The 13,673-nt window shown below is 33.2% G+C and overlaps 2 protein-coding genes across 11 annotated transcripts in view; both read right to left on the bottom strand.

The window, feature by feature from the left end:
* The window catches only part of BtbVII (BTB-protein-VII), a 53,090-nt gene extending 51,803 nt beyond the window's left edge, over positions 1 to 1,287 (bottom strand). For 5 of the 7 annotated variants that reach the window (XM_075307288.1, XM_075307292.1, XM_075307289.1 and 2 more), the window contains exon 1: positions 1,072 to 1,287. The gene's annotated coding sequence lies outside the window, so the exon portion shown is untranslated. The remainder of the gene's footprint in view (positions 1 to 1,071) is intronic. The other 2 variants (XM_075307291.1, XM_075307290.1) reach the window with 2 other exon arrangements.
* A 10,260-nt stretch (positions 1,288 to 11,547) lies between these two features.
* The window catches only part of sls (sallimus), a 173,818-nt gene continuing 171,692 nt past the window's right edge, over positions 11,548 to 13,673 (bottom strand). For all 4 annotated transcript variants that reach the window (XM_075303986.1, XM_075303989.1, XM_075303987.1 and 1 more), the window contains one exon: positions 11,548 to 12,711. In XM_075303986.1, the coding sequence (XP_075160101.1) occupies positions 12,467 to 12,711 (245 nt within the window). In that variant the 3' untranslated portion in view covers positions 11,548 to 12,466. The remainder of the gene's footprint in view (positions 12,712 to 13,673) is intronic.

The following is a 13,673-nucleotide window of genomic DNA, read 5'->3' as shown; positions in this document are numbered from 1 at the left end:
GTAAAGGATGTGTGCAATTTTTTATACACAATATCTCGTTTATTCGGGATTTAGAAATTTTCTCTCTCACAATATCGCGAGTTAAAATGTCCAGAGAAGCGATTTCCTTTATTTTGACGAATTTCTAACTTTTATTTGTCGTGGAAACAATCCAACATATCTCTTAATACTCATGCTATTGCCGTTATCTTTTTGGATAGATCACATAAACAAACAGGTTATACACAAACTACTTGCAGTACAAATGTATGAGTTCATTTAAAACAATATGTTCTCACTGACTCGTTTTTCCAAAACATTTTTTTTAAGATATTTTCACATCCATATGTTCTTCTAAGCATTTGTTTAATCGTTTTTCTATGAAATTTATTGCAATAAATTGACATATATTTTGAAAAAGAGTATGTTCAGTCAGAGCAAATTCCAAATAAGTAGGTTTACATTATAAAATTGACGTGTTTTTGAGGAAAACTTGTGTTTTGAACTTGATTTTTTGTATGGAGAAAACGATTCGTTTTGTAATGCTTATAAACGGAAAACATTTCAAAAACCCCAAAACATGATTGGTGAGAGCGCCGCATTACAAACGCAGGCATTAATATTAGGTGGGAACGACCGTTAACTACATTTATGACACAAAATACGTTTTATGACATGATTTAGGGGGATGACAAATTTATTTTGCAATTTGTTTTCTTCTTTTTTTTGCTATAATTATTTTTTGGTTTTTTTCTTGTTGATATTTGATTTGTTTTTGCTGTTTCCATGACGTCATTGACACATTCAATATACCACACGTTCTTTTATTTCAGAGATAAACTAAATTTATAATTAATTTCTCAATTTGTTGTGAATGAGAAGAAATATTGTTTCACATAATTATCATAGAATAATAAGCACAATTTGCTAATTATATTTGCCGCGTCTTTATTCTGACTTTCTGGGAATACAGACAATATTTATTTATTGTAATGGATTCGCGTCTATATTGAGGCAATATTTAATATTTGCACAATGAAATATGATCTTTTAGAAAATTTGCGAATTTGTTATTTATGCACTGAAACTCACACGAAGAAATCAAAATGGCGCGTCACGTTGAATAATTTTTTAGCTTATTCCTTGCACGTTAAGATATAGTTTTCAATTGATATTCACGGAAAATTGTAGTACCAACTTTTATCTGGCTTTCATTTTCGATATAAGTAGATTTACTTCTACTTGCTAAACTTGCAAAATACAAAACAACTTGACAAAATTTACCGAATCTACGTCTCGACGAGAGTACGAAGCCACTGTAGTATAAAAACGACATTAACCACCGTCGAATGCCGCCGTTCGAAAAGAGTTGACCGGCAATGATATATAATGTGTAAACACAACCACGACGAGTGACGATAGGCGAAGCATTTTCCGCGACGAACAAATACAATACTGCTAAAAACTTTTAGCAAACACATACAGACCTTTTCCCATAATTAGGGCTGTTTTCTTTTAGCACTGGATACAACATTTGCACGGGCCAGAACATCGTTGCACCGGTGTTCTATCCAGAACATCTCATCAGTGCAAGTCGGGCCGATTTGTATTTTGATCAAGTGACGCTTCTTTGTTTCACAATAGCATGAAATACAAAGTGGTACAGTGTCATAAATAATCGCAGCAGTAAATATTTATTACCAATTTGAGCATTTCATACATTAAAAATGCAAGATTTCACTTCTTTTATGTGATTGTTTTGAAACAGCTGATGACAGTGTTGCATATTTTTGGAGATGTCCTGGACATACGAGAACTCTGTTTTCTTTTAGTCCTTCACGGCTTAAGGCCGGTACTCTGTTCGGTTTTCGCGTTGAAACTCCATACAAAACCAAAAAATGCGAAAAATTTGCGAAATTTTTTCCATTTGTGATACTTTGTTTTTTCGTGTTGAAAAACTGACGTTTATAGCACGGTGCCATTTGCAATGTGAATTAAGAAATAATTTATTTATTAAAAACTATTTGTGCGGGTTTATAAATCAAACACGGACCATATTTTTGTTCCGAAACTATACAAAGGATCAAAGGAATAGCAGATCAATTGCCCAAGGAAAAATAAAATGTTATTTTGTAAAAACAAGCAACACCACCAACTTAATCCAATATCGCTCCCTGTAAAATAGAGCTCCAAGCTACCAAAAAAAACGCCGCTTTCTATGTGCGAAATAATGGTTTCCATAAAAATTTTTCGCAAGAATGAACATAGTACCGGCCTTTAGGGTATCCAGTGCTAAAAGAAAACAGCCCTATTGTAATCAACAATTGGACAAAAATTTCTGGTGCTAAAATATCCCTAAAGGCCGGTACTATGTTCATTCTTGCGAAAAATGTTTATGGAAACCATTATTTCGCACATAGAAAACGGCGTTTTTTTTAGGTAGCTTGGAGCGCTATTTTACAGGGAGCGATATTGGATTAAGTTGGTGGTGTTGCTTGTTTTTACAAAATAACATTTTATTTTTCCTTGGGCAATTGATCTGCTATTCCTTTGATCCTTTGTATAGTTTCGGAACAAAAATATAGTCCGTGTTTGATTTATAAACCCGCACAAATAGTTTTTAATAAATAAATTATTTCTTAATTCACATTGCAAATGGCGCCGTGCTATAAACGTCAGTTTTTCAACTCGAAAAAAACAAAGTATCACAAATGGAAAAAATTTCGCAAATTTTTCGCATTTTTTGGTTTTGTATGGAGTTTCAACGCGAAAACCGAACAGAGTACCGGCCTTAAGTAAGTAAGTCCTCCATTCTTCATATATGTAGAAAACAAAACTGTTCTCCCAGCGAGATCACAATCAATGACATTGTTATACCGCAAGTACCATCTTTAAAAATCTTAGGCATAATCTTCGATAAAAAATATCGTTGGAAACAGCATATCCGAAAATTGAAGAATGACCTAGTTCGTCGCTCACATATCATTAAATATTTGTCCTACAAAAGTTTTGCGCATATAAACACAATGATCCATCTCGTGAAAACCTTAGTCTTGAGTAAGATTGATTATGGACTATATCTGTTTGGTAACAGCCCTAAAACTACACTACAAATTATTGATTCAGTTTACCATGATTGCATAAGGGCCAGCACATATGCCTATAGAACCACGCCAATAAAAACTTTGCTTATGGAATCTGGCCTTCCATCTATTGAAGAAAGATTCTCGGAAATAAATAATCAGATTAGTACCCAAAGTGTTATCGCTTAGTGATTCTATTGTCGACCTTGATTTATCAAAAATTATATCAGCCAAAAGAACTACGAAAATTCCTTCAGTTTTATATGACTGTTTCCATAAAAAACCCCATCGAACTCAGGCAAAAGATTCAAAAATTTAAAATCACTCGTCCCTCTTGGTTGTTTCCGAGTAATAATTGCGATACTTCCTTATCTTCCTTTGGTAAGGATAACACATCTAATGAAATTTATATTCAACATTTCAACATCTTTACTGCCGAACATGATGATTGAGAAATATGGTTTACTGACGCATCTAAGGATTCAAATAATACTGCGTATGCCATAGTTGATAAACGAGGTAAAACTTTAGGAACAAAACTTCTAACAAATCATGCCTCTATTTTTACTGCAGAAGTTGGCAACTAAATCAAAGAAAAAAACTATCATATGCACAGATAGTCTGTCGGTCCTGAAAAGCGTCTTACATATATGCAACTCAAGTTGGAACTGTATAAATAAAATTCGTGACATCATAACTTGTAACAAAACAAATTAAAAATCTTCTGGATACCAGGACATGCCGGCATACACGGAAACATACTTGCTGACTCCGCGGCTAAACTCGCTCGCAATATTAACTGACACATTGATCGAAAAAGAAGACATTAAAAAAGGAATAATCACAACACATAACAAAATACATTGTCTAATCTCAGAAACTACCACCACGAGCACTATACATATATTAACCCGGCTTATGCCGCGCCTCAATATCCAACAAATGCAGACAAAAAGGAAATCCGTATATTCTCACGCCTACGAATGGGTCATACAATTAGCACCCATCAGCACCTACTCAACGAAAATACAAAGAATGAATGCTGCAGATGTAAAAATACAACCTCCATTAAACATCTTCTTGAAACGTGCTGCTTTCTTACATATCAAGACAAAATGGTGCTCCAACATAAAGGAATTAACATTTTAAGGCCGGTACTCTGTTCGGTTTTCGCGTTGAAACTCCATACAAAACCAAAAAATGCGAAAAATTTGCGAAATTTTTTCCATTTGTGATACTTTGTTTTTTCGTGTTGAAAAACTGACGTTTATAGCACGGCGCTATTTGCAATGTGAATTAAGAAATAATTTATTTATTAAAAACTATTTGTTCGGGTTTATAAATCAAACACGGACCATATTTTTGTTCCGAAACTATACAAAGGATCAAAGGAATAGCAGATCAATTGCCCAAGGAAAAATAAAATGTTATTTTGTAAAAACAAGCAACACCACCAACTTAATCCAATATCGCTCCCTGTAAAATAGCGCTCCAAGCTACCTAAAAAAACGCCGCTTTCTATGTGCGAAATAATGGTTTCCATAAACATTTTTCGCAAGAATGAACATAGTACCGGCCTTTAACCAAGATATGCCGGCCGTACTACATGTAGTACACCGGTTATGTTCAGGTTTCTGCGTTTACAGTGCTTTACATTTTCTAATCTACTTGTTGGTGTGCTACATAATATAACGGCCCGTCGGCATATCTGGGTTAAAAATACCTTCTTTAGATAACATAAATAGTGTATATAATTTCATTTCTCGTACCAACACAATTATATAATATGTAAAATCAAATTTTCACTGTTTCCCTTTATATTTTATCAAAATGTTTAGCTGATAGCCTTTGTAGCTAATGCTATTTCTTTTTTCTTTATACTTGCCTTATATTTATATAAGCTAAGTTAAATTTAATAAATAAATAAAAGAATGATGTTGAGCTACAAGTAGCAAGTTACATGTTGCAGCGTCTATCAGGCAGTTTGTTTATCTGAAAAGCTATCACTTAATTCCTTCATGTGCATTTTGTACGTTCTGCTACGCTTCCCCCCATCACAGTTGACCGTTGTTGTAGTGTCACAAAGGAGTTTGTGGTAGCGATGAGGATGAAAGGAATCTGAATGTCATCGGCAAACGCGAAACTAGTACAATTCGTCGCAACTAAACAAATCATTAACAACTTCCAATCCATTGGAAATACCGAAGTGGTTAAAAATGTATCACCATTAAATTCAACTTCCTTATCAAGGCCATTTTTCCTAAGTGTTTTCCATATCTGTTTGGGTGTCCCGTCCGCAAAATGACTCCTATGTACTCTCCTTTTCACTCTTCTAATAACACAGATTTTAGCCTATTTCAACTCCATGACAACGAACTAAAGTGGGTATACGTATGTAGCTGTACCATTGGAGTATCCGGCAGTGAAAGTCCTATGGGCGTAGCTAATCTGTGAACGGAGAAAAGTCTATGAGGGTAAACTTACTATTTCTTAGAATATCAACTATTTTTAACACTGATTTTCGCCTATTTACACCCTACGACAACGAACTAAAGTGGGTATACGTAGGTTGCTGTACCCTTGGAGTATACCCCAGTGAAAGCCCCATGGGCGTAGCTCATCTGTGGTGTGTAAATAGGCGAAAATCAGTGTTGCAAATAGTTGATATTCTAACAAATAGTATTTTTACCTCCATTAACTTTTTTCCGTTCACAGATGAGCTACGACCATGGGGCTTTCACTTTAGTTCGTTGTCCTGGGGTGTAAATAGGCGAAAATCAGTGTTGAAAATAGTTCATATTCTAACAAATAGTAATTTTACTCCCATTGACTTTTCTCCGTTCACAGATGAGCTACGCCCATGGGGATTTCACTGGGGGATACTCCAAGGGTACAGCTACCTACGTATACCCACTTTAGTTCGTTGTCATGGAGTTGAAATAGGCGAAAATCAGTGTTGAAAATAGTTGGTATTCTAGCAAATAGTTCTTTTACTGCCGTTGACTTTTCACCGTTCACAGATTAGCTACGCCCATAGGACTTTCACTGCCGGATACTCCAAGGGTGCTGCTACCTGCGTATATCCACTTTAGTTCGTTGTCGTGGGGTATAAATAGGCGAAAATCAGTGTTGAAATTTTTACTAAAATTGATTAGCCCCCATTTAAAATTTTAATAAGCTACAGTTATGGAAATGCAACTGCAACTTTCTTCCCATCCTGGGCTTTTTACTTATTTCAAAATTTAAAAGAAATTGTACTCATAATGCGTTCAAAAACGGACATAACAGTTGATTTGAACTTCCCCTGATTTCTCCTCTCACAGATGACCTACGCCCATGGACATGTTAGATCGACTCAGAATTTCACTACGACCCAGAATATACACCCAAAGAAATTTGTTAGTAGGGACAGCAGAAAAGTCTGCTAAAACAGCAGAAAATCTGCTGAAAAAGGGACAGCAGTCACTGTTTGCTGAAATAGCAAACATTTCCTGCTATTTTTGAAGCTCGATTACACTAAAACATGTTTTATTTTGGCTAAAACAAATAAAAATGTCAACTTAGGAGCTATCCTAACATAATAACAACAATAGTTTATGAATATCTATAGTATTTGACCAAAAATCTGAATATTTATCGAATTGAGGCATAACAGCAAACAAAATGTTTGCTGATCGTATTTAGGAGCTTGTAAGTAAAGGGTGATTTGTTAAGAGCTTGATAACTTTTTTTTAAAAAAAAACGCCAAAAATTTGCAAAATCTCATCGGTTCTTTATTTGAAACGTTAGATTGGTCCATGACATTTACTTTTTGAAGATAATTTCATTTAAATGTTGACCGCGGCTGCGTCTTAGGTGGTCCATTCGGAAAGTCCAATTTTGGGCAACTTTTTCGAGCATTTCGGCCGGAATAGCCCGAATTTCTTCGGAAATGTTGTCTTCCAAAGCTGGAATAGTTGCTGGCTTATTTCTGTAGACTTTAGACTTGACGTAGCCCCACAAAAAATAGTCTAAAGGCGTCAAATCGCATGATCTTGGTGGCCAACTTACCGGTCCATTTCTTGAGATGAATTGTTCTCCGAAGTTTTCCCTCAAAATGGCCATAGAATCGCGAGCTGTGTGGCATGTAGCGCCATCTTGTTGAAACCACATGTCAACCAAGTTCAGTTCTTCCATTTTTGGCAACAAAAAGTTTGTTAGCATCGAACGATAGCGATCGCCATTCACCGTAACGTTGCGTCCAACAGCATCTTTGAAAAAATACGGTCCAATGATTCCACCAGCGTACAAACCACACCAAACAGTGCATCGGGATGCATGGGCAGTTCTTGAACGGCTTCTGGTTGCTCTTCACTCCAAATGCGGCAATTTTGCTTATTTACGTAGCCATTCAACCAGAAATGAGCCTCATCGCTGAACAAAATTTGTCGATAAAAAAGCGGATTTTCTGCCACTGATTTTGGTAATAAAATTCAATGATTTGCAAGCGTTGCTCGTTAGTAAGTCTATTCATGATGAAATGTCAAAGCATACTGAGCATCTTTCTCTTTGACACCATGTCTGAAATCCCACGTGATCTGTCAAATACTAATGCATGAAAATCCTAACCTCAAAAGAATCACCCTTTATATTACAGTGCAAAAATATACCAAAAACTACTTTTTGTTCTTGGTCCTGCTTTGGGGAAAAATTTATAACCTAAAAATTTTGTAAATTGTTGTTCATTAGGCCCTGAAGTACAAAAATATAACAGCAGACATCGACTGCTGTTTTTAGCAGACTTTTTTCTATGAGTGTATATACTTTATGGGGTCTTAGAGCAATATTCCGATGTGTTACAAACGGAATGACAAAGTTAATATGCCGCCCATCCTATGGTGGAGGGTATAAAAATAACAAAGCTATTTGGTAATCTTTTTAAACTACATCTCCAATCGGTTAAAATCAACTGTGTTGTTTGCGGTGCAGTAGTGGGATTCTGTATTTCTTCACGATAATCGCACTGTTACGGTGTCTACGCAAAAAAATGGCAGAAAACTTTTTTGTAATAGAAAAGGGATACATTTTTTCCTATTAAAAGTAACCTACATCATTGAAGGCACTATTTTGCATGAATTAAATATTCTGCTGATAACGGCAAAGCATTCGAGAAACTAAAGGACCAAAAATTTTCGTTGTTTACTTAACGACGTATTCATGTTATGTATTCATCGTTAAAATTGAATACAGAATCCCACTACTGGAAGTAAAAGACTAAACTTACAAATAAAGGGTGATACGGTCAAAATTTGGTCAAGGGAAAACGCGTGTAAATCGGTGAAATCATTTATTTAAAAATCAAATTAAATTTCTTTTTCAAGTTCAATTAGTATAAAATTCAAGAAAAATATTCAGTTAGGCTTTCGCTTTTCCAAATCCGCTTGACAATAGCCCAGTATTTCTCAATTGGGCGGAGCTCTGGCGTGTTGGGAGGGTTCTTGTCCTTGGGAACCACCTGCACGTTGTTGGCGGCGTACCACTCCATGGCCTTTTTACCGTAATGGCAAGATGCCAAATCCGGCCAAAACAGTATGGAACAACCGTGTTTCTTCAGGAAAGGCAGCAGACGTTTATTCAAACACTCTTTCACGTAAATTTCTTAGTTGACAGTCCCGGAAGCTATGAAAATGCTGCTTTTCAAACCACAGGTACATATGGCTTGTCAAACCCAGGGCTGTGGAGCCGGAGTCGGAGTCTTGGAGTCGGAGTCTGAAGATTTTGCTGGAGTCGGAGTCGGAGTCGTAAAAATTTTGCTCGACTCCGACTCCGGCTAAACCAAATTTTTTAAAACACTTCACACTTTTGTAACTAAGCAAGTTTTTACGCAAATTAGTTTCCATTGTGTTATTCATTCGATCAATGTACAGCATGATTGTAAATGAAAATCAACTTCCAATTACGGCTATCTTTTTATGTTTCCTAGAATGTTAGACTAGCAGATGGGCTGGATCGATCCATTTTAATGCCCATATCAATTTATTTAAAATATTTCGAACAATCGAAATTATTTTTTTAATTTTATTTTAAGGCCATATACATATTTGGAATATTGACAGAAAATTTTTTCAAAGTTGTTTTTTATAGAAAATTTTGTCAAAATGTTATTTCTATAAAAAGTTTTGTCAAAATTTTATTTCTATAGCAAATTTTGTCAAACTTTTATTTCTATAAAAAATTTATTCAAAATTTTATTACTATAGAAATTTTTTTTTTCTATAGAAAATTTAGTCAAAATTTTATTTCTATAGAAAATTGAGTCAAAATGTTGTTTCTATAGAATATTTTGCAAAATTTTATTTCTATTGATAATTTTATTTCTATAAAAATTTAAGTCTAAATTTTATTTCTATAGAAAAGTTTGCCAAAATTTTTGATAATTTTATTTCTATAAAAATTTAAGTCAAAATTTTATTTCTATAGAAAAGTTTGCCAAAATTTTGTAGTAATAGATTTTTTTATTAGAAAATTTGGTCAACATTTTGTAGTAATAGATTTTTTTAATAGAAAATTTGGTCAAAATTATATTTCTAAAAAAAATTTTGTCAAATTTTATTTCCATAGAAAATTTAGTAAATTTTTTTTTCTGTAGAATATTTTGCACAATTTTATTTACTACACAAAAAAATGTTTAAAATTGTAGTTTTATTGATAATTTTTTCAAAATTTTATTTCTATAAGATTGTCAAATTTTAATTCTATAGCAAATTTTCTCAAAATTTTTTTCTTACTGATGTTCACTGCTATAAAATATGTATTCAAAATGTTATTACTATAGAAATATTTTTTTTTATATAAAATTTAGTCAAAATTTTATTTCTATAGAAAATTTAGTCAAAATTTTGTTTCTATAGAATATTTTGCAAAATTTTATTTATATAGAAAATTTTGTTTGCTACACAATTTTTTTAAAATTGTATTTCTATTGATAATTTTTTCAAACTTTTATTTCTATAAAAAAAATTTGCCAAATTTTATTTCTATAAACATTTTATACAAAATTTTATTTCTACATATTTGCTCAAAATTTGATTTCTTTAGAAAATTTTGCCAAAATTTATTTTCTATTGAAAATTTAGTCAAAATTTTGTTTCTGTAGAAAATTTTGAAAAATTTTATTTCTATATAAAATTTTGCAATATTTTTCCAAAATTTTATGCTCACTGATACTCACTGCTAAATCGAAAACTTGTAGAAATGACTAAAATTTTCAAATTTTTCAATGAATGAATCATAAATGCATTTTTGCGAAATTGTCTCAACAATTACAAATATTTCCCAAATATTGCCCGAGATTTTGTAAAAGTCTGATTTGAGATTTTATCAAAATGTCGATCTCAATACAAAGTTGTGCAGAGTATATTATAATCGGCCCGCCCGACTTTAGACCTTCCTTGCATTTTTATTTTTTGTTAAAGTTGTGTTACGTCCCATAACGTTAGATTTAAATTTTAGGTACATAGATTTTGTAGAAGTATATACAATTTTGTCTAAATCGATTCAGATTCAAATTCATGCATATGGGAATATAAACCTTTATATAGCTCGCAACAAATTTATCAATAATTTTGGTCCACATATACATATACTGTTGGTATCTTCTCATGTTATGATGGGTATTTATATCATTATTTTTTTTATTAAACATTTCCCTAAAATTGAAATATAGAGTTCAATTGGCATCTAATGTGAAATTAAGACCTTTTTTTAAACACATAAATAAATACGATACTTTATATCGATCCACTTACGGTACCCCCACAATAGAACTACAAATTATTGGTATTAAAATGAGATTTAGTTATATTACCCGGAGTCGACTCCGGAGTCGGAGTCGGAGTCGAGCTGATGAAAAATGTTGGAGTCGGAGTCGAGCAAAATTGGCTCGACTCCACAGCCTTCGTATTTTGTTTATCATCGCGATTTGGAGTCACTACCTTCTTGTAAGTCGATAGTGCGGCTCGTTTTTTGGCTCGATGCACGGTTGTAGACGATACACCAAGCTTATTTGCGGCATCTCGGAGAGAGAGGTTAGGGTTTCGCTTGAAACTACCGGCAACTATCTTTGTCGTCTCAGCGGCTTCCGGTTTTCGATTTCCCCCCGATCCAGACTTCCTGGCTGTCGACAAACGTTCCCCAAACACTTTAATTACATTTGTAACGGTTGATTTGGCAACTTTTAGCGATTTTGCCAGCTTTGCGTGCGAGTAGCTCGGATTTTCGCGATGCGCGATCAAAATTTTGATACGCTGCTCTTCTTGCTTGGACGGCATTTTGACAACTGAAGAGTGAATTCCAAAATCAAAATAGGGGCAACATTCTACACACACACACCTTCAAAATGAGGGGTGTTCAGGTTTTTTAAATGCAAAATTGAAAGAAATACGTCAAGTTTATATTGACCAAATTTTGACCGTATCACCCTTTACCCAAATAAGAAGACTTACTGTAGGTTTTAATAATATTCGTTTATTTTGGACATTGTAATATATTTCTATATATATTACGGTTTCAGTGTCTTAAATGAAATATGCATTTGATAATTTACAAGTTTGTCGTAATATTAATAAAAAAAAAAAATATGTCAATGATCGGGGATTGTTTCAAAACACAATTGAAATTTTGCTATATATTTATTTCATCGGGATCATGTACACATTTCGCACCATTAGTGTATACGACCGGTTTAGAAATAAATATATTTCGAAATATGTTGTTGTTCTGGCAAAAGCTTAACATTCTTTGATCAATCAGTAGTATTTAAGTTCTCATAAATTACATTTGCTTGATTTTTAGTTCGTATTTGTTGTGTGATTTTTCCATTTTATCACAGTTTAAAATTATAAAGAAAACTTTTAAATGGTATAAATTTAAAATGAAAATACATAAGTAAAATTTTAAAACAAAAAATACAAAATTTCCAAATTGTATAATGTCAGATTCCTAATATTGAATATCTGTTTTCGCTTACAAAAAGTTATGGAAAAAAATTCTTCGCTCGCATTTTTTCCAAAGCTTCTGTAAACGCAACAGTTTTTTGTTTGTTTTTTTTTTTTTTGGGGATTATTATTTTGGTTTTTAATTGTTGAGATGGTTGCTATCGGATATCTGATATTATACAATTTTTACAAAAATTCTGAAACAAACTTAACTCTATCCAAATGAAAATAATAAATAAATAACTGTTTAATATAAATTTAAAAGTAGAAAAATTCTAATGCTACATATTTAATTATGAATTAATTATTTGGCTTTCTCTTAGTAATAATTAGTAGATTCGTTTAGTTTAATTGTTTATTCATTGGTTTTTGTTTCTTTTTACAATTCTCTTAGGGTTTATGTCGATGTTTTGTTAGTTAGTGTAGATCTTAGTTCTTTTTAGCTTTGATTTTCATGAGATGATCAGTGGTGACTGATTTACTCCTTTGCAATGGTGGACGTTTCTTACTTCCGGGCAATTCGGCCCATACGCGGAAGAAGTACTCGTCGTGACGTAACAATTGTTGGCGAGCATAAGAGTGAATATCAGCGACCATATGATGCATACGTAACCAGGATGATGTATTACACGAACTCATTTCTGTACGTTCCTCTTCAGGCAGCGTTGGATGACCTATTAATGGATTTGTTAAAAAATAGATTATTAATATTGAATAGTAATGATATTTATTATGGAGTATTTTTAACTTTTGTTTTATCACACGGAAAGGGGAAACAAAAAAAATGGGTTTTATATATGTACCCAAAAATAAATTTGCTATTAACAATATACGTTCAATACTTCAACTATTACATCAGAAGTCGAATACAGACTTCTGATGTCGCCGGCGGCTGACACTAAATTTTTGCCTCCGGCGGCGGCGGCTAAGCCGATATAAATTTGTTTATTTGGCAGCGCACAATTATCCATTATAAAATCAATTTGATGTCGGCTAAAATTGGCGGCGCTACTCAGCGGATTCATTCTCTGGTCGAGTAGTCAAAATCCTTCACAACAGTGATACGGATTTATCGTTCCTAAACTCAAAAAAAATTTTACTTGGATCCAAAGATTTTAACCTTCCCTTAAGGATTTTGGTATTGATTCCGAGCCAAAGATGCGGCTTCTTTAAAATAAAGAATTTTTTAGCGACCTATCTGGCTTTAAATCTAGGACCAATAAAATTAAAATTATGTTAGGATACAGATATCATTTATCGAATTTCCATTCTCTTTTCGCGGTTTAAGGCCGGTATGCACCTCTAGCGAAATTTTCGGTAGGAAAAATTTATTTAAGTCTACAACAAAAAAAAAAACAGGGCTGTGTACACAAAATTTAAACCAGCTAATCGCTTTTAACAATTGTTAATATATGTTCCAAATATTCCTCAAATAAATTGTTTATTATTTACAGACCTTTTAAAACTTTTACGCACACAATGATTGTAATAAATTAAATGTTTGCTGCCAAAATATGCTTTTGACAGCCCTGTTATTTTCATTAGAGGTGCGTACCAGCTTACGAAATTGAACGCTACCGAAAATTTCGTTAGCATAAATAGCAATGCATTTCTTATGGGAATGAAATTTTTCGCT

Source organism: Haematobia irritans, chromosome 4, assembly GCF_050003625.1.
Source record: "Haematobia irritans isolate KBUSLIRL chromosome 4, ASM5000362v1, whole genome shotgun sequence".
NCBI lineage: Eukaryota > Metazoa > Arthropoda > Insecta > Diptera > Muscidae > Haematobia > Haematobia irritans.
The sequence above is the reverse complement of the archived record's forward strand: the minus strand, read 5'-3'. Positions and strand labels throughout refer to the sequence as shown.